This window comes from Eptatretus burgeri, chromosome 9 (genome assembly GCF_056783735.1).
Source record: "Eptatretus burgeri isolate ZD-2024b chromosome 9, Ebu_testis_v1, whole genome shotgun sequence".
Taxonomy (NCBI): Eukaryota; Metazoa; Chordata; class Myxini; order Myxiniformes; family Myxinidae; genus Eptatretus; species Eptatretus burgeri.
In genome coordinates this window covers 2,229,228-2,246,823 of record NC_140969.1, presented here as the reverse complement: position 1 = coordinate 2,246,823, position 17,596 = coordinate 2,229,228, and the positions used below count along the sequence as shown (strand labels likewise).

Genomic DNA, 17,596 nt, shown 5'->3' with positions numbered 1-17,596 from the left:
GTAGAGCGCATACCTCCACCATGCAATGCTGATCCACGAGAACATATCGGGCCCAATACATTGTTGAAATATCCTGCCGTACAGTACTATATATAATCGTTTTTGGCCCTATCTCTCAACGGTGAAGAATCACTTTAAAAATTAAATAATTCTCATATCCAGATCCGGATCCGGATCTTCACCAAAATCTAATCAGTTCGTCCTCATCACACACCCAACCTGTCCACCAAGTTTCATCCGGATCGTCAACAACTTTTTGAGATATCCTGAACACAAACAAACAAACAACCGAACAAGCCGGAAGGTGACATGGGTGGTCGCTATATAATTGCATACGTCATACAGTTTTTGACGGATCGGTCTGAAAATTTTTGACAAAGAGGTTGATTATAGTGCGCATAAAAGTGCGGAAGCTGATTTTTGATTTTCGATTTTTTTTTCTAGGATTCTTCAAAAATTTCAAAGCCCCGTTGCTAGGCAATGGTGGCGTCCAAAGCAACTGTGCTCAAAAGCATACAACTAGATCCTGGTATGAACCTACCAGTCAAGTTTCATCAAAATTGGTTGACTCCTCTGGCCTCCAGAGCTGTCCATTACATACAAACAAACAGACAGACATACAGACAGATGGAAAACCTGAGAATAACGGTACTCTAGCGACACGACCACCCAACAGTCAAACAGACAGATATTGAGGGGCGAAAACATAACCTCCTTCACCTTTGGTGGTGGAGGTAATAACACAGAGAATTGGCATATTTTTGAATGATTTGTACAACTTCTGGGAGTTGGCAATCCATTCGGCTCCATTTCAGAATTCAGACATCTGGGGTTCACGTCACAGATCTGGACCCGATGAAGCCTTTTTATGATGACCACCCAAAGGATGTTTTCCAAAGGCCCCGGAAGGATGGGTCCATAACCCATCATGTAGGACTCCCAACCATGGACGAAGAGTTGACCCCGACCTTAGAAAACGTGGTGGTGTCGATGTGGCTTAAACGTATCCACCTGGAGTTGCATCAGCTGGGGGTCTTGGGAAATGGGGGTCATACAAAGGGCAGAACATAAAATTGAGGATGACAGAGATGGCGGGTTTTAGACGCAGACACAGAGGAAGGTGGACATCGAATGTTGAGACATATAAGTGATGTAATGTATATGTCATATCACGATTTTTTAAATATTTGAAACCAATCTGTGCAAGGACATTGTTCTCTGTTGCCTTCATACTTGCTGTTGCAGATAAAAATAAGAAACTTGGATTGTTTGTAACATCCAGTTCGGTGTCATTTTTAGCCAGCTGTGTTCATTTTTAATGAGCTGGAGAGAATTTTGTCTCACAGATGAAAGCACAGAAAAATAATCACCCAGCTTCTATCAATTAGCTTTGATCAAACCATGTCGCGGAGATGCGCGTTAATAACATGCTGCGACCATTAGCCCATCCCCGCGACCTACATACTTTGTCATGCTCAGGTAGTCGCTGGTTCCACAAACTCATCACTGCCATCCATTCTTACAGGTGCGCCACCGGAGAGAATACCAGATGATGCAATGCGGGAACCATCCGTACCACAGACCACAACAGGTGACGGCAATCGCACACACACCGGATGTACACACGGTCATGTGCTTGAGTGTGTGTTGTACTCACAGAATCTGATTAGTTGCAGCACCCCTATTAAGTCCCTCAAACCGATGCTCTCACCATTTATGCCTCCTGGGCAGAAGCAGGTCGAGCTGCGTTTTGAGTTCTCCACTCTCATTATCGGCCTGTTGATGAAATAGCCATGTTTCCATGATGCTCCCACAAGCACTCATTTACAGCTCAAACCCGATGGTGTTGCTTTACTGTTTACACCGCAGAACGTGTCACTTCGAGATTACATTTCATGGTAAACCAGGACTTTCTCCCTTTTTGGCTTAAATGGTGTAAATTTGATTTGTAAAAATAATGTGTCACGTGTTCACACCTGTCATCGGAGTGCTTCACCTCGTCCATGACCCACAAACACGTGCACCATGTAAACCATGTAAGAGACCGTGCTGAAGCTGATTCAGAAGGGCGACCCATCGGGCTCAGAGACCATGCTGAAGCTGATTCAGAAGGGCGACCCATTGGGCTCAGAGACCATGCTGAAGCTGATTCAGAAGGGTGACCCATCGGGCTCAGAGACCGTGCTGAAGCTGATTCAGAAGGGCGACCCATCGGGCTCAGAGACCGTGCTGAAGCTGATTCAGGAGGGCGACCCATCGGGTTCAGAGACCATGCTGAAGCTGATTCAGAAGGGCGACCCATCGGGCTTCGAGACCATGCTGAAGCTGATTCAGAAGGGTGACCCATCGGGCTCAGAGACCGTGCTGAAGCTGATTCAGGAGGGCGACCCATCGGGTTCAGAGACCATGCTGAAGCTGATTCAGAAGGGTGACCCATCGGGCTCAGAGACCGTGCTGAAGCTGATTCAGAAGGGCGACCCATCGGGCTTCGAGACCTTGCTGAAGCTGATTCAGAAGGGTGACCCATCGGGCTCAGAGACCTTGCTGAAGCTGATTCAGAAGGGTGACCCATCGGGTTCAGAGACCATGCTGAAGCTGATTCAGAAGGGTGACCCATCGGGCTCAGAGACCATGCTGAAGCTGATTCAGAAGGGTGACCCATCGGGCTCAGAGACCTTGCTGAAGCTGATTCAGAAGGGTGACCCATCGGGTTCAGAGACCATGCTGAAGCTGATTCAGAAGGGCGACCCATCGGGCTTCGAAACCGTGCTGAAGCTGATTCAGAAGGGCGACCCATCGGGTTCAGAGACCATGCTGAAGCTGATTCAGAAGGGTGACCCATCGGGTTCAGAGACCATGCTGAAGCTGATTCAGAAGGGTGACCCATCGGGTTCAGAGACCATGCTGAAGCTGATTCAGAAGGGCGACCCATCGGGCTTCGAGACCTTGCTGAAGCTGATTCAGAAGGGTGACCCATCGGGCTCAGAGACCTTGCTGAAGCTGATTCAGAAGGGTGACCCATCGGGTTCAGAGACCATGCTGAAGCTGATTCAGAAGGGTGACCCATCGGGCTCAGAGACCTTGCTGAAGCTGATTCAGAAGGGTGACCCATCGGGTTCAGAGACCATGCTGAAGCTGATTCAGAAGGGCGACCCATCGGGCTTCGAAACCGTGCTGAAGCTGATTCAGAAGGGCGACCCATCGGGTTCAGAGACCATGCTGAAGCTGATTCAGAAGGGTGACCCATCGGGCTCAGAGACCATGCTGAAGCTGATTCAGAAGGGTGACCCATTGGGTTCAGAGACCATGCTGAAACTGATTCAGGAGGGCGACCCATCGGAATCAGGCTCGAAGCACGATGGTGGATTAGCAACACGTGATTACAGCTCTGCGCATCCATTATTTACACACCTGCTTATCTTGTCCTGCACTCCTTGTGAGTAATAATTATATAATTCCGTGTAGATGCACGCACATCTATTATGTGTGGATAGCACAGAGATATTCCCATTCACCTCCGAGCTCTCCAGCACTGGTTTGAATCCCGACCCAGCTATAACCCGTTACTCTGGTGTTTCGCAGGCAGTCCAAAGCAGTGATGTGTGTGCCGTCCATCCGAAGGACGTTCATCTCGGTGTTCCATTTGATAACACTGATTAATTGGTGGATGTTAAAGATCCTCCGATGTATGTTATGAAGAGGAGGTGAGTTGTTTTTTCATGCACTCTGAACAAATTCAAAATTTCTGCCCCAACTCCCTCTCCAACCCACAATGACAAATGTGCTGAGCATGCTAAATATCCTTCAATCTTCCATATAAACCTGGTGTTGGCGTAGCGGTGAGCGTGGCTGGCTTGGGATCTTAGGGTCACGAGTTTGAGTCCCTGTCGGCTGTTGAATTAACACCAGGTGTGGTTGAGTCAGCCTGTCATCCTTCTGAGGTCGGTGAAATGAATACTAGTATACTGGTATTAGGGGAATTGCACCAGTGGCACAGCTGTGCCCCCAGCCAATGATGTGACCCACAGCCTTGTGTTGTATACGAAGGAGGAGGTAATAGAGGGTACTGCATCAACGGTGCAGCTGTGCCCCCAGAAAATTATGCAACCAGCAGCCACAGACTACACATGATGGCTACCTATCTTCCATTTGTGGAATCTCTTGTAATGAAGCTGAATATCTGGGCCTGTTGCTCACAGGTTGATGGCCTATCTGTCTTCCACTGCTTCCTTGCTGAAATTGCACCCTCTGCCCTTTTTGTGCTGACCCCCCACACAGGGTTCTCCAGGGCACTCACATTCTGCTAGTAACCCACTTTTGGTGAAACTCACAAAATCCTGGCTCACTGCTTACCTCCACACATTTGTTCCTCTTTTCTCTCACCTGTGAAATTACTTCCTCAATCTCTTTCTTACCTCTCGGGCTTCAAGGTAGCTATTCTCTTCCTTCCCCACCCAAACTCATCTTTCATACCTTCATTAACACCCTTGATGCCCACCTCTGCTTTCCAGGTTGTGTTTTCTCCAATCTCCCTCCACCTTCCTCTCTGTGTATTTATTCCATTGCTACTTCATCCACACTTTTCCTTTCTTTTTTTTGGATACATAGTCGAGGCTCATGGAAGAGCAAGAACACTGAATGTATGAGGACACAACAGGATAAAAGGAACAGTTGAGAGAGGAGAGAAACACCAACAGCAGAGTCGAAGGCCATGATGGAGGCAGGCTTGGACAAACAATGGATGTGGGGAGGAATGGGGGCAGGAGAGGATGTACAGGGTGTACAACATGGATACAGGAGGAAACTCGAAGAAGGGAAAACTGGAAATTTAGAAGGAGGGGGAATTGGGGTGGGTGAACGAGGGTAAAAAAAAATCATGGTTTTGGATGGGGAAACGATCTGAGATGGTGGTGAACAGCTGCCTTGAAGACCTGGAGAGAAGAATGAGATTGAAGAGAATGTGGAAGTTTGTTCCACAGGTGGGAGAAAAGAGGAATGAATGAGTGGAGGTGATCTGTGATCGTAGATCTTGGCAGTTTAACCAGAAGGTTGATGGTTGACCATGTGAGCCCTGCAGAAACTTTGGGAGACAAAACGCGGAAAGAACAGAGGGTGCAAGACCAGAAAGGAGGTGGTAGAAAACAGAGGGACCACCGACCTGTCTGCGGTGGCATTGTGATGGACCCATAGACTCAGTTTCATCGTTGGTGATTCCAATGATCTTGAAGTCCTTGGTTTCCATAACGTCAAATTGAGCAACAAATGAGGCAGAGGAACTGGCCCAGAGGGGAGAGCAGTACTCCATCAAGATGCGGACGAAGGCCTCTTAGGTGAATAGGAGTTCACGTGTGCCAAGGAAGGACTTTGTACGAAGGAGGATGCCCAGTCGGTGGCTGGCTTTGGAACGTCCTGATCCATTCAGTGTACTCGCTCTTCCATGAGCCTCTATTATGTACACAAAAAAGAAAAGATCATGGCTGACAATGAGACCCAGGCAATTGAATGACTGAACTTCCTCAAGGGTATTGTTAGGAAAGTAGGTGGGGGCATGGGGTCCTTTTAGAGAGAGATGGTAAGAGTATGAGATTTTTTAGGATTGAAACACATGTTCCAAGTGTTTGACCAGTTTGTGATTTTGTCTGGGTCTGAAGAGAGGGACAAGGCTGCAGCCTGCCTGTCTGAAGGATGTCACGGCACAAGGTGGAGTCATCAGCAAATAGATGAAGAGGATTTTCCAGTCAGAGAGATCATTGATGAAGATTAGGAATAGGAATGGGCCTAGAGCACTGCCTTGGGGCACTCCAGCCTTGACAGGGAGAAGAGATGAATGGATTCAGTTGAGAGCCACACTTTGACTTTGAAAGTAGAGGAAGTCAGTAAGCCATGTGTGGAGTTGGCTTTGGATGCCATAGGCAGAGAGTTTGGAGAGCAAGGCAGGATGACAGATTGTATCAAAAGCTCGAGATGTGTCCAGATAGACGGCCCTGATCTCATATATGACATTGAGGACCTCCATCCATTTGTGGGAGAGTTGAAGCAGCATTTCCAAGGTGGAGTGACCTGGTCTGAAACCAAATTAGTGATCCAAGATGAGGTTCTTGGAGAAGAGGAAGGATTTCATTTCAACTGTGATGATGGATTCCTTGATGTTGATGATGATTGGAAGCTTTATTGGTCTATATTTAAAGGGGTCCATTTTTTGCACATTTTTATGTAGTGCAGTGATGATGGTGGTTTTCCAAGCAGATGGAAGATGACTGCAAATGGCAGGATGAAAAGGGCAGAGAGAGGAGGTGAAAGAGCAGCAGAGCAGGTTTTTAGGACACGTGAACTGATGCCATCCGGATCAGATGCAGAGTCAGAGTCGAGGGTTGAAAGAACCTTCTGCACCTTCTCAGGTGCAAATGACACTGAGTCCAGGAGCATTTGGTCCGACAGGGAAGGATAGGTACTGAGAGTGATGGATATTGAGGATGCAAGATTTGGAAGCAAACACAGAATTGAGGCATTCAGCCTTCTCATGAGCGGAATAAGCTGTGGTGCCATTTGAAGAGAGGGAAGGGAAGAGATGGAGGGGGTGCATACTACAGAGAGAGACTTAGCAAGGCACCACCAGGTCTGAGAGGAGGGAGACAAGTTTGAAAGTTCATTTTTTAGGTTTGACAGATGTTGTTTTCTGATTGTCCTGAGAGTGAACACACACTTGTTGTGGACTTTGTGGAATGCACCGAGATTGCCTTCGGTCGGATTTGCCTTCCAGGAAGAGAAAGCAAGTTGTTTCAGAGCAACTGCCTCACCACAGGATTCGATGTACAATGGGGAGAAGAAGGGTTGGATAATTGAAGAAGAGAGAGAGAGAGAGAGAGATTGAGAGAGAGAGATTGAGAGAGAGAGAGAGAGAGAGAGAGAAAGAGAGAGAGAGAGAGAGAGAGAGAGAGAGATTGAGAGAGAGAGATTGAGAGAGAGAGAGAGAGAGAGAGAGAGAGAGAGAGAGAGAGAGAGAGAGAGAGAGAGAGAGAGAGAGAGAGAGAGAGAGAGAGAGATTGAGAGAGAGAGATTGAGAGAGAGAGAGAGAGAGAGAGAGAGAGAGAGAGAGAGAGAGAGAGAGAGAGAGAGAGAGAGAGAGAGAGAGAGAGAGAGAGAGATTCTGTAGAAGAATTCCCATACCGAGTTAACTTCCATCAGGAGTAGTGGATATGGGAGATCAGTCCTAAAGGGAGATGGCTGCTCGCAGTCCCTGCCAATCTGCTTGAGTGAAATGCCAGAATCACCAGCGTTGAGGCAGCTCTCTAAGAATAGCCAGAGAGATGTTGACTCTCACAAGCACATGATCAGATGAACCAATTGGAGCAAAGGAAGAGCAGGAGATATTTGTGAGAAAGTTTGTCATCACCAAGTCCACGAGGGAGGATTTGCCATTGGGAGAAATCCAGGTTGGAAAGTTCACTGATTGAGTCAGTTCCATGGAGCCACAGAGGTCCTTTGATGAAGTGCCATGGCTGGTGGAAGAGGTACCAACACCCAGCCAATTAGCATGGTGACTACTGAAATTCCCACATATGAGGAGAGAGAGTTGGGATGAATGGTTAAAAGTTTGTCCATGTTTTCTGAGAGAGAGAGAGATGAAGATGGAGTCGTCACTGTTAGGGGGATGGTAAAACACACAGATCAACAAGAGATAGGAGTGGAGGGAAAGTCGCAGCCAGATGTACTCCTGGGGATTAGGAAGTGTAAGGTCAGCACATGGATAGTGAGATATTGAGTTCTTGATGTGAAGTGCAACTCCACAGCCGGGGCGTGGTTCAGGCTTATCAAACCAGAGGAGACTCTAACCGGGGAGAGACAATAGTCAGGGACATCCTGTGGGAGGAAGGATTCTGTTATACAGGTTATGTCAGGTTTATTGGCAGCAGCCTGGATTGAGACATCTGTCAGGTTGGAGTGGAGGCCCCAGATATTTGAGGTCCACACAGTTAGAGAAAGGGGGAGAAGGCATTGGGAGGGTGCAGGATAGGGGGAGGCTTTGTGTGGGCTAGGTGAGGCTTTGGGGAGGGGGAAGGTTTGAGTGTGAGGGGTGCAGGGTAGTGTGTGTGTGTGTGTGTGTGTGTGTGTGTGTGTGTGTGTGTGTGTGTGTGTGTGTGTGTGTGTGTGTGTGTGTGTGTGTGTGTGTGTGTGTGTGTGTGTGTGTGTGGTGCAGGTGAAGGGTTGAGTGTACATGGTGTATGGGGAAAGGTTTGAGTGTGTGGGGTGTGGGGGGAAGGTTTGAGACCTGTCTTTCCTCCTCTTTCACACCCCTCTTGTGGTGTTTGGGCTTGTATTCCACTTGTTCACTTCCTGTGGCCACGTCGACCCAATCGCTCTCATTCTTCCCCTCACCTATTCTTCCTCCAAGTATTCTTCTGTTGTGTTCCTTTTATCCCACTATTAGAGGTTCCCCATTTTCCATTCTGTTTTCTGTTCTCGCTCTGCCATAAACCTCAACTTTGTATTATACAGTATTTAAAAAAACATTCAGCATTGAGGGAGTTCTTTGTACTACAATGGACTTAAATTGGCTATAAGAAGAAAACAGCTTGGTAATTAAAAAAACAAAAATAGGAGCGATATCCCAGGGTGCTCACCTGGTACCGGCTGGATCATATAACCAGGGAACCACTGGTAGACATGGAAAATATGTAATGAGGAAGAAAGTAAATACCTCTAGATATATTTTTTTCATGCCGTGAAAAAAACTTTGGTACATCACGAGTAATAAAGGTCATGGTCAAGTTTCATCGAAATTGTGTGTGTGTGGTTTCAGATAAGAAAGCAAATACATATTTTTTTGGGGGGGAGGCAACCTCCAGTAGACCCTTAGACACCGATTCTTTTTAATGGTGTGAACAATCTTTGATACATAAATAACGGGTGATGAAGGTGGTGGTCAAGTTTCATCGGAATTGTGTTTAGTTTCAAAGAAGAAACCAAATACATAGTTTGGGGGGCCACCTCCCCTTTACATCCCCTTTAAGCTTGATTTTTATAATGTCATGAACGAACTTTGGTACATCACGGGTAACGAAGGTTGGGGTGAAGTTTCATCAGAATTTTGTGTGTGGCTTCTCCGCAGAAAGCAAATACCTCCATTGGGGGGGAAACCCCTTTAGACCCCGATTTTAAAAAATGGCGTGAACAAGCTTTAGTATATCATGGGTGATGAAGGTTGTGGTCAAGTTTCGTTGAAATTGTAGGTGTAGTTTCAGAGAAGAGAGCAAATACTTATTTGCAACGTCCAATAAACCGTTCATGCCCTTCTTTTCACAGCTCTACGAGGCGGATGAGGTACCGTGCATGCCAGGCACGAGGAGCTTTGTATCGTCATCTTCATGCACCTCACCCCCTCCAGGATTCCGTTGTGAAGTGCGGCCCGACTGGGCTGAGCAGCCCGTGTTCAGCACTGCATCTCCAGGACAGCTCTGCAGGGACACGGGCCCGGTCACGGATGACCGCACCGGAGAACGTGTGGTGGGTCATGGCTCGGAGTGTGACACCTCCTCTTCCCCCTGCACTAACTTTCCAAACTTCACATCGCATAATTCGCATATACACCTGGAAGGGCTTCCACATGGAGGTCCGGTACGTCAACTCGCCAAGCCTAACGGAGCAGAATCCAGCTTGCATTGGCCACTATGGTCGGTATCGGAGTGTCCATCTCCAGACCAGGAGCTCACATCATGTCCGGATGTGCCGGGTATCCGTGGAGCCTTGGACGAACTAGCTCTCCGTGGCTCACAGGAAGATGCGCAACAAACTTGGCAAAAAACGTTTTGCGAAAACTTCATTGTAGAATCGGACCAAGAAAGCGGTGGCAGAGACTCGGTCGACCAATCACGGCAAAGGATGCAGCCCATGGGTTGGGAACGGCCACGCGATCCTGCAGAAAAGGCTTTCTGGAGACCAGGGTCCATCTCTGCTGGATCTACGGCGGATGCACAAAGCGGAGGTGAGATTCAGCTGGGAGCAGCGAGGCGTCCGCATCCCTGGGCCTGGAATGATGTGCAACGCGGGTGGTCCGGACGGGTGATGCCTCCCACATATGCAGACCCCAGTTCCAGCTCCAATGTTCTAAGGCGCGAGGACGTCGGTGCTAATCGTGAAGATGTGACGTACGCAACCCCAAGCAACCGGCCACGCATAAATGTCAGCGTAGTGGAATGGAGAAGGAAGGAGAGCCTGCGCAAGGCACAAAAGTACGGAAACGTGCTGAACTGAAGGGTGTCCAAAGTAGAGAAATGTGCTTTGACAAAGCCCATCTGAACAAAGCCTTGACCAGGAAAGCTTAATGGAAAATGTGCTCACTCACGGCTGCTGTATGTTGAGGCTCAGTTGAACAAACGGACGGGATAATTCACATTGTGAGTTGGCCTATCATATATGGTTTGCAGTCGCCCCACAAGGCAGGACAAACCTCACGTGCAATCTTTATTTAATGGCAGCATGCATGCAACTTAATATACACGTAGCAATAGTTACAGTTCAGCTGATAATGGGGGAAAGGAGATGGTACTGAGAGATAAGTTGTGGAACAGAGGAAAATGAATGAGTTGTGGGGAAAAGGTAAGAATTATGGTGTGTATGGTAATGGATTAGGAATGGACATGCTCAATGATTATTGATAGAGATGCTTCATTGCGGAAAGGAGATGTGAGACCGAGGTTAGTGATGATGAATGGAGGTGGGTAAGAAAGATAATGGGTTTAAAATGGAGGTGGTTCAAAAAGATAGTGAGTTATGAATGGAGGAAGGTGAGAAAGATAGTGGATTATGAATGGAGATGGTTGAGAAAGATAGTGGATTATGAATGGAGGTGGTTGAGAAAGATAGTGGATTATGAATGGAGGTGGTTGAGAAAGATAGTGGGTTATGAATGGACGTGGTTAAGAAAGATAGAGGATTATGAATTGAGGTAGTTGAGAAAGATAGTGTGTTATGATTTGAGGTGGTTGAGATAGTGGGTTATGATTGGAGGTGGGTGAGAAAGATAGTGGATTATGATTTGAGGTGGATGAGAAAGATAATGTTATGAATGGAGGTGGTTGAGAAAGATAGTGTGTTATGAATGGAGGTGGTTGAGAAAGATAGTGTGTTATGATTAGAGGTGGTTGAGAAAGATAGTGTGTTATGCTTAGAGGTGGTTGAGAAAGACAGTGGGTTGTGAATGGAAATGGTTGAGAAAGTCAGTGGGTTATGAATGGAAGTGGTTGTTGTGAATGGAGGTGGATGAGAAAGATTGTGTGTTATGAATGGACATGTTTGAGAAAGTTAGTGGATTATGATTGGAGGTGGATGAGAAAGATCGTGTGTTATGAATGGACGTGGTTGAGAAAGATAGTGTGTTATGATTGGAGGTGGTTGAGAAAGACAGTGGGTTATGAATGGACGTGGTTGAGAAAGATAGTGGGTTATGAATGGAAGTGGTTGAGAAAGATCGTGTGTTATGAATGGATGTGGTTGAGAAAGAGAGTGGGTTTTGAATGGACATGGTTCACAAAGATCGTGGGTGATGAATGGATGTGGTTGAGAAAGATTGTGGGTTATGAAAGGATGTGGTTGAGAAATATCGTGTGTTATGAATGGAGGTGGTTGAGAAAGATAGTGGGTTATGAATGGACGTCGTTGAGAAAGATCCTGGGTTATGAGTGGAGGTGGTTGAGAAAGATAGTGGGTTATGAATGGACGTGGTTGAGAAAGAGAGTGGGTTATGAATGGATGTGGTTGAGAAAGAGAGTGGGTTATGAATGGAAGTGGTTGAGAAAGATAGTGTGTTATGAATGGATGTGGTTGAGAAAGATAGTGGGTTATGAATGGAAGTGGTTGAGAAAGATAGTGGGTTATGAATGGAAGTGGTTGAGAAAGATAGTCGGTTATGAATGGAAGTGGTTGAGAAAGATCGTGTGTTATGAATGGAGGTGGTTGAGAAAGAGAGTGGGTTCTGAATGGACGTGGTTGAGAAAGATCGTGTGTTATGAATGGAGGTGGTTGAGAAAGATAGTGTGTTATGATTGGAGGTGGTTGAGAAAGATAGTGTGTTATGATTGGAGGTGGTTGAGATAGTGGGTTATGATTGGAGGTGGGTGAGAAAGATAGTAGATTATGAATGGACGTGGTTGAGAAAGATAGTGGGTTATGAATGGAGGTGGTTGAGAAAGAGAGTGTGTTATGAATGGAGCTGGTTGAGAAAGAGAGTGGGTTATTAATGGAGCTGGTTGAGAAAGAGAGTGGGTTATGAATGGACGTGGTTGAAAAAGATAGTGGGTGATGAATGGATGTGGTTGAGAAAGATTGTGGGTTATGAATGGATGTGGTTGAGAAAGATTGTGTGTTATGAATGGAGGTCATTGAGAAAGATAGTGGGTTATGAATGGACGTGGTTGAGAAAGATCGTGGATAATGAATGGAGGTGGTTGAGAAAGATAGTGGGTTATGAATGGACGTGGTTGAGAAAGAGAGTGGGTTATGAATGGAAGTGGTTGAGAAAGATAGTGGGTTATGAATGGAGGTGGTTGAGAAAGATCTGTGTTATGAATGGACGTGGTTGAGAAAGATAGTGGGTTGTGAATGGAAGTGGTTGAGAAATGATTGTGGGTTACGAATGGATGTGGTTGAGAAAGATTATGGGTTATGAATGGACGTGGTTGAGATAGATAGTGGGTTATGAATGGACATGGTTGAGAAAGATCGTTTGCTGTGAATGGAGGTGGTTGAGAAAGAGAGTGGGTTATGAATGGACGTGTTTGAGAAAGATCGTGTGTTATGAATGGAGGTGGTTGAGAAAGACAGTGGGTTATGAATGGAGATGGTTGAGAAAGATCGTGGGTTATGAATGGACGTGGTTGAGAAAGAGAGTGGATTATGAATGTACATGGTTGAGAAAGAGTGGATTATGAATGGAAGTGGTTGAGAAAGATAGTGGGTTATGAATGGATGTGGTTGAGAAAGATAGTGGGTTATGAATGGAGGTGGTTGAGAAAGATCGTGTGTTATGAATGGACGTGGTTGAGAAAGATAGTGGGTTATGAATGGAAGTGGTTAAGAAAGATTGTGGGTTATGAATGGACGTGGTTGAGAAAGATTGTGTGTTATGAATGGAGGTGGTTGAGAAAGAGAGTGGGTTATGAATGGACGTGGTTGAGAAAGAGAGTGGATTATGAATGTACATGGTTGAGAAAGAGTGGGTTATGAATGGAAGTGGTTGAGAAAGATAGTGGGTTATGAATGGATGTGGTTGAGAAAGAGAGTGGGTTATGAATGGACATGGTTGAGAAAGATCGTGGGTTATGAATGGACGTCGTTGAGAAAGATCCTGGGTTATGAGTGGAGGTGGTTGAGAAAGAGAGTGGGTTATGAATGGACGTGGTTGAGAAAGAGAGTGGATTATGAATGTACATGGTTGAGAAAGAGTGGGTTATGAATGGAAGTGGTTGAGAAAGATAGTGGGTTATGAATGGATGTGGTTGAGAAAGATAGTGGGTTATGAATGGAGGTGGTTGAGAAAGATCGTGTGTTATGAATGGACGTGGTTGAGAAAGATAGTGGGTTATGAATGGAAGTGGTTGAGAAAGTCAGTGGGTTGTGAATGGAGGTGGTTGAGAAAGAGAGTGGGTTATGAATGGATGTGGTTGAGAAATATCGTGGACTACGAATGGACGTGGTTGAGAAAGATAGTGGGTTATGAATGAACGTGGTTGAGAAAGATAGTGGGTTATGAATGGACGTGGTTGAGAAAGATAGTGGGTTATCAATGGACGTGATTGAGAAAGATAGGGGGTTGTGAATGGATGTGGTTGAGAAAGATAGTGGGTTATGAATGGACGTGGTTGAGAAAGATAGTGTATTATGAATGGATGTGGTTGAGAAAGATAGTGGGTTGTGAATGGAGGTGGTTGAGAAAGATAGTGGGTTATGATTGGATGTGGTTGAGAAAGATAGTGGGTTATGAATGGACGTGGTTGAAAGATGTAATGGTTTATGAATGGAAGTGGTTGAAAGATGATGGACTTGCCTATACTTTGAAGGAAGCTAATACACGTGAGTTATGAGGATTTGTTTTTGGGCCATGTTTGTTGTGATGCTAACTGCCTTTTAATCAGACAAGACGTGACTGAAGGCAAATGATAGGCTGAATAGAACAGAAAGAGAATGTGTAAGTGTGACAGAGCGGTGCTCTAATGCTGTCTCGGCCCATTGCAAAATCAAAGTTGAGGGTTGCCAGAAACTTTTCCACCTTGTCAGTAAGAAAGACTCAGACTCCTGGAGCAGTTTGGTGCAATTGTGTAGGGTAGGTAGAAGGAATGAAGCGTTGAGTGTGTGAGATTTGTAAGAAAACACCGAATTGAGACATTCAGGCTTCTCACGAGGACAGTAGGCTGTGGTGCCATTTTAAATGAGCGAAAGGATGGAGTGGGAGCACACACCAGAGACAAACTTATCAAGGTGCCACCAGGTGTTTGGGGGAAGGAGACAGGTTTGAAATTCATCCTTGGGTTTGGCCAGTTGTTCATTTCTGACTCTCTTGAGAGTGGACAAACACTTGTTGCGAGCTTTATGGAATGGTCTGAGATAGCTTTCAGTTGGATTTGCTTTCCAGTAAGAGTAAGCATGTCATTTGAAGGCAACCACATGATTCAATGTACCAGGAGTGAGAGGATTGGTACAATAACTGCAGATGAGATGGAATAACTCTCGACATGAGAGAGAATATATCTAACAGCAGACTTTTGTGGAAGAATTCGTAGATGGGTGGCATTGATATCAAGGGAGGTGGAAATGGAAGAGCAGTCCTGAAGTGAGAGGGCAGCTTGCCATCCCTACCAGTTGGCCTGAGAAAACCGCCCAACAGGTCGGTGCTCGGGCAGCTCTCTGGCAACAACTAGAGAGACATTGACTCTCAACCATGTGATAAGATGAACCAATTGTATCAGTAGAGCAGTAGGATATATTATCAGGAATGTTGATCGTCAACACGTCCAACAGGGAGGATTTACCATTTGCAAAAATCCAGGCCGAAAGGATCACAGATTGCGTCATTCCCATGGAGTATCAGAAGTCCTTTGCAGGAGGAAAGGTTTCGGGTGTTGCAGGTGTACACAGTTGGGAACAGGGGAAGAGACAATGTTGGAAAGATGGGGGAAGTGGAGATGTGGTAGGCCATGGGGGGCAGCGGAGAGGTGGAGGGGTGACATGGACAGGCTTGAGGATGGGGAGGACTCAGAGCGAGAGTGGAGGAAGTGGACCCGAAGTGAGGGTGGGAGCGGGAAAACCTGACCTTGCAGGAGATGATGTGGCGGAGTGTACCAATGTGAAGGGTGTTACCATAAACTCACGGTCATTAAAAAAACTGGTTTACTTTCAAAATTCCAACATCTGAAAGATGAAGCCCTGACATCAGGATTGGGATGGCTGGATGGGTGATTAGACTGATTAAGAGTCTGAAGAAAGACAGCACTGCATGAACAATATGGGAGATGGGCCACGGGTTTGCAAGTGACCAAATAAGGAAAAAGGAAAGAAGGGAAGAAAAGGAAGCAAGATGGTGGAAGAAAGACTTTTGGAAATGAGTAAAGAAAGATTAAACATTTTTCCTCTGAGCTGTGTAACATGGTTTTAATATCATCCCAGGTAAAAACCCGTTATCCTGGTGTTTCACAGGTAGGGCGAGGCATCAATGCGTGTATCATCCCTCGGACAGACGTTGCACTGTGTGTCCCATGTGCCAGCATTAGTTGCTGGACATTAAAGATCCGACGGTGTCCTTCAAGAAGAGGAGGCGAGCCATTGATGGCACCCTGAACAAATCAGAGATTCCTGCTCGAACCTATTCAGTCGAACATCAGACCAGTCCAGATAGTTTGTGAAAGACTTTGGACCCTTTCAGAAGTTGGGAATGATTGTGACTTAAAGAAGGAAGAATGTAGGTCAATTAAACATGACAACATTGTCATTTTAAAGATTTGATTTGATGTCATGTGAAAGGAGGGGAAGAAAAGCAGAGATGAGAGGAAAAATGAATGAGTTTGGGGGCTGAATGAGTGATAATTAACGACTTTTCATTATTTATTTGTTGCAATATTTGAGAAGGAAGAAGAAAAGAGTGAGGGGGGGGTTTGAAGTAATGTGAAAAGGACAGGTGTGCACAAAGGTGGTGGGGGAGAAAATAAAATCAGAAAACAAGGAGACAATGAAGGAAGTGGATGTGTTGAACACGTGGCCAACAAAGAACAAAACACAAAACATGGGGAAAGTGGTTGTTAATCCCACACACGAAGGGTAAAGTGGTTCCACCCCGCGCATGAGGCGAAAAGTGGCTTTACTCCACATACAAAGTGAAGTGGTTTTACCCCATGTACAAAGTGAAAAGTGGTTTTACCCCACACAGGAAGGGTAAATTAGTTTTAACCCACACACGAAGGGTAAAGTGGTTTTAACCCATACACAAAGGGTAAAGTGGTTTTTCCCCACACACAAAGGGTAAAGTGGTTTTACCCCACACACGAAGGGTAAAGTATTTTTAACCCATGCACGAAGGGGAAAGTGGTTTTAACCCATACACAAAGGGTAAAGTGGTTTTACCCCACACACAAAGGGTAAAGTGGTTTTACCCCACACACGAAGGGTAAAGTATTTTTAACCCATGCACGAAGGGGAAAGTGGTTTCACCCCGCGCATGAAGCAAAAAGTGGTTTTACCCCACACACAAAGGGGAAAGTGGTTTTACCACATGCACGAAGCGAAAAGTGGTTTTACCCCACACACGAAGGGTAAAGTGGTTTTACCACATGCATGAAGCGAAAAGTGTTTTTACCCCACGTACAAAGTGAAAAGTGGTTTCACCCCACACACGATGGGAAAAGTGGTTTTACCCCACACACGAAGAGTAAAGTGGTTTTATCACATGCACGAAGCGAAAGGTGTTTTTACCCCATGTACAAAGTGAATAGTGGTTTTACCCCACGCACGATGGGAAAAGTGGTTTTACCCCATGCACGATGGGAAAAGTTGTTTTACCCCACGTGCAAAGTGAAAAGTGGTTTTACCCCACACACGAAGGGTAAAGTGGTTTTACCACATGCACGAAGCGAAAAGTGGTTTTACCCCACGTACAAAGTGAAAAGTGGTTTCACCCCACGCACGATGGGAAAAGTGGATTTACCCCACACACGATGGGAAAAGTGGTTTTATCCCACGCACGATGGGAAAAGTTGTTTTACCCCACGCACGAAGGGTAAAGTGTTTTTACCCCACGCACCAAGTGAAAAGTGCTTTTACCCTACGTACAAAGTGAAAAGTGGTTTTACCCGACGCACGAAAGGAACAGTGGTTTCACCCGACGCACGAAGGGTAAAGTGGTTTTACCCCACGCACGAAGGGTAAAGTGGTTTACCCCACGCACGAAGGGTAAAGTGGTTTTCCCCATGCATGAAGGGTAAAGTGGTTTTACCCTACGCACCAAGTGAAAAGTGGTTTTACCCCGTGCATGAAGGGAAAAGTGGTTTTACCCCACGCACGAAGGGTAAAGTGGTTTTACCCCACACACGAAGGGTAAAGTGGTTTTACCCGA

The 17,596-nt window shown here is 46.0% G+C and overlaps 1 protein-coding gene across 2 annotated transcripts in view; it reads left to right on the top strand.

The window, feature by feature from the left end:
• Positions 1-16,340, top strand: part of LOC147019428 (uncharacterized) — a 102,247-nt gene extending 85,907 nt beyond the window's left edge. Inside the window, exons 5-6 of one of the 2 annotated variants that reach the window (XM_085893891.1) lie at positions 1,526-1,591; positions 9,304-16,340. In XM_085893891.1, the coding sequence (XP_085750017.1) occupies positions 1,526-1,591; positions 9,304-10,251 (1,014 nt within the window). In that variant the 3' untranslated portion in view covers positions 10,252-16,340. The remainder of the gene's footprint in view (positions 1-1,525; positions 1,592-9,303) is intronic. The other variant, XM_085893890.1, reaches the window with a different exon arrangement.
• The last annotated feature ends 1,256 nt before the right edge of the window (positions 16,341-17,596 follow it).